At 46.4% G+C, this 1,957-nt stretch overlaps 1 protein-coding gene across 1 annotated transcript in view; it reads left to right on the top strand.

Annotated features, from left to right (window-relative positions):
- The window catches only part of LOC109918958 (von Willebrand factor D and EGF domain-containing protein-like), a 55,169-nt gene extending 54,122 nt beyond the window's left edge, over positions 1-1,047 (top strand). The window contains exon 16 of the mRNA XM_048617459.1: positions 631-1,047. Within this exon, the coding sequence (XP_048473416.1) occupies positions 631-712 (82 nt within the window). The 3' untranslated portion in view covers positions 713-1,047. The remainder of the gene's footprint in view (positions 1-630) is intronic.
- Positions 1,048-1,957: the final 910 nt, after the last annotated feature.

Below are 1,957 nucleotides of genomic sequence, written 5' to 3'. Positions count from 1 at the left end.
TTAGATACAGAGTAAAGCTCCCTCTACACTGTCCCCCATCAAACACTCCCAGCACAGGGACAGCATGGGGTTAGATACAGACTAAAACTCCCTCTACACTGTCCCCCATCAAACACTCCCAGGACAGGGACAGCACGGGGTTAGCTACAGAGTAAAGCTCCCTCTACACTGTCCCCCATCGAACACTCCCAGGACAGGGAAAGCACGGGGTTAGATACAGAGTAAAGCTCCCTCTACACTGTCCCCAGTGAGTCACGCATTGAAGGTGGATTGGTTGAATTGCTACACAGAGAAGGTACATGAGCTCAGTGGGCCGAATAGCCAGCTGTAACTGATTCTGTAAACTTTTGTAGCTGTCCTGCTTCCTGTCAGCATGTACCACCAGCATCTGTCTTTACCTTGACACCTCAGTGTTCTCCCAGGTTTTTCTGTTCTTCCCCAGATATCACCTCTCACTTCCCCAGGTTGAATTCTATGTGTCGCTATTCCACCACCAGCTCTCACCTGTTCCATTTCAATCTGCAATCAGTCTTTCGTTCTCCAGACACCTTGTAGCTGACAATTTTTGCCTGATCAATGCAGATTTTCTAACTGTGTGCCAAAGTAATAGTCGCCCTATTGTGTCCACAGGATGAATCAGCTCCGTGTCTATGTACAGGCTTACATGGTGGCTTACAAGATACTGTGCCCCAAACGAGGGAGCGGGCAGTGACGGCACTGATGCTGCATGTGTTGGTTTGTGGCACGATCACCAGGAAGAGATTCACCACAAGTTTACAGTTAGTTACACAGTCCACATGTATCTCTGTGATCAAGGATTCTCCCACTGAAGCTAGTTAAAGATGATGAAATGTCAGACTGATTCAGCCCATCCAGGTTTGCTGCTGCGTTGCTGTTCACAAATCGGAAAATGTCCTGGGTACATCCCTGTCCACACAAACTGCCAGCTCCATCACTTACTGCTGTTACAACCCTGTTCTTACACAACAGTAACTTACATTTATATTGGGACATAAGAACAAGAGGAGGCCATTCAGCCCCTTGAGTCTGTTCCATCATTCAGTCAGTCCATGGCCTAACTCCATTTCCTGCCTTTGGCCCATATCCCTGAATCCCTTTGCTTACAAAAATGTATCTGTCTCAGGTTTAAAATTAATAACTGATCCAGCATCCACTGCCATTTGTGGAAGACAGTTCCAAACCTCTCCCACCTTTTGTGTGTAAAAGTGCTTCCGAAAATCTCTCCTGAACGGTCTGGCCCTAATTCTCAGACTATGCCCCTCTCCAATCCCCACCTAGTTCTGCAATCCCCAACCAGGGGAAATAGTTTGTCTGCCCTGTCTTTTCCTATTAATATGAATTATAGAATGCATAAGGTATAGGAAGAAGCCATTCAGCCCACCCAATCTGTACTGACCCTCCAATGAGAATTCCACCTAGACACACACCATCCCTGTAATGCTGCATTTCTAATGACTAATCCACCTCACCTGCACATCCCTGGTCACAATGGGTAACCTTCCACAGCCAATCCACCTTACTGGCATATCTTTGGACTGTGGGAGGAAACCCTCACGTACACAGGGAGAATCTGCAAACTCTACACAGACAGTCACCTGAAGGTGGAATTGAACCTGGGTCCCTAGCACTGTGAGGTAGCAGTGCTAACCACTGAGCTAACATGCCGCCTCAAGATAGACTTTGATCTGATCACCCCTAACTTTCTGTTTGTAAAGCATTTGCCAAACAATCAAACTTTCTAAACTGCTGAACATGAGCAATGATTGAACAAACATTGATACCTAAAGATGAACAAAGCTTTTCCAATGACGAAATTGGTTTTGGGGAGCGTGAGGTGAAGGAGTTTGGGCTTTAAGAGAATATTTCAGTGGGTAGGATTCTGGTAACTGAAGACACAACTGAAGGTGGGTAATAGAGACACTCTGCCAGTCCAGGA

Source organism: Rhincodon typus, chromosome 2 (genome assembly GCF_021869965.1).
Source record: "Rhincodon typus isolate 14 chromosome 2, sRhiTyp1.1, whole genome shotgun sequence".
NCBI lineage: Eukaryota > Metazoa > Chordata > Chondrichthyes > Orectolobiformes > Rhincodontidae > Rhincodon > Rhincodon typus.
This window is presented reverse-complemented; position numbering and strand designations above follow the sequence as displayed.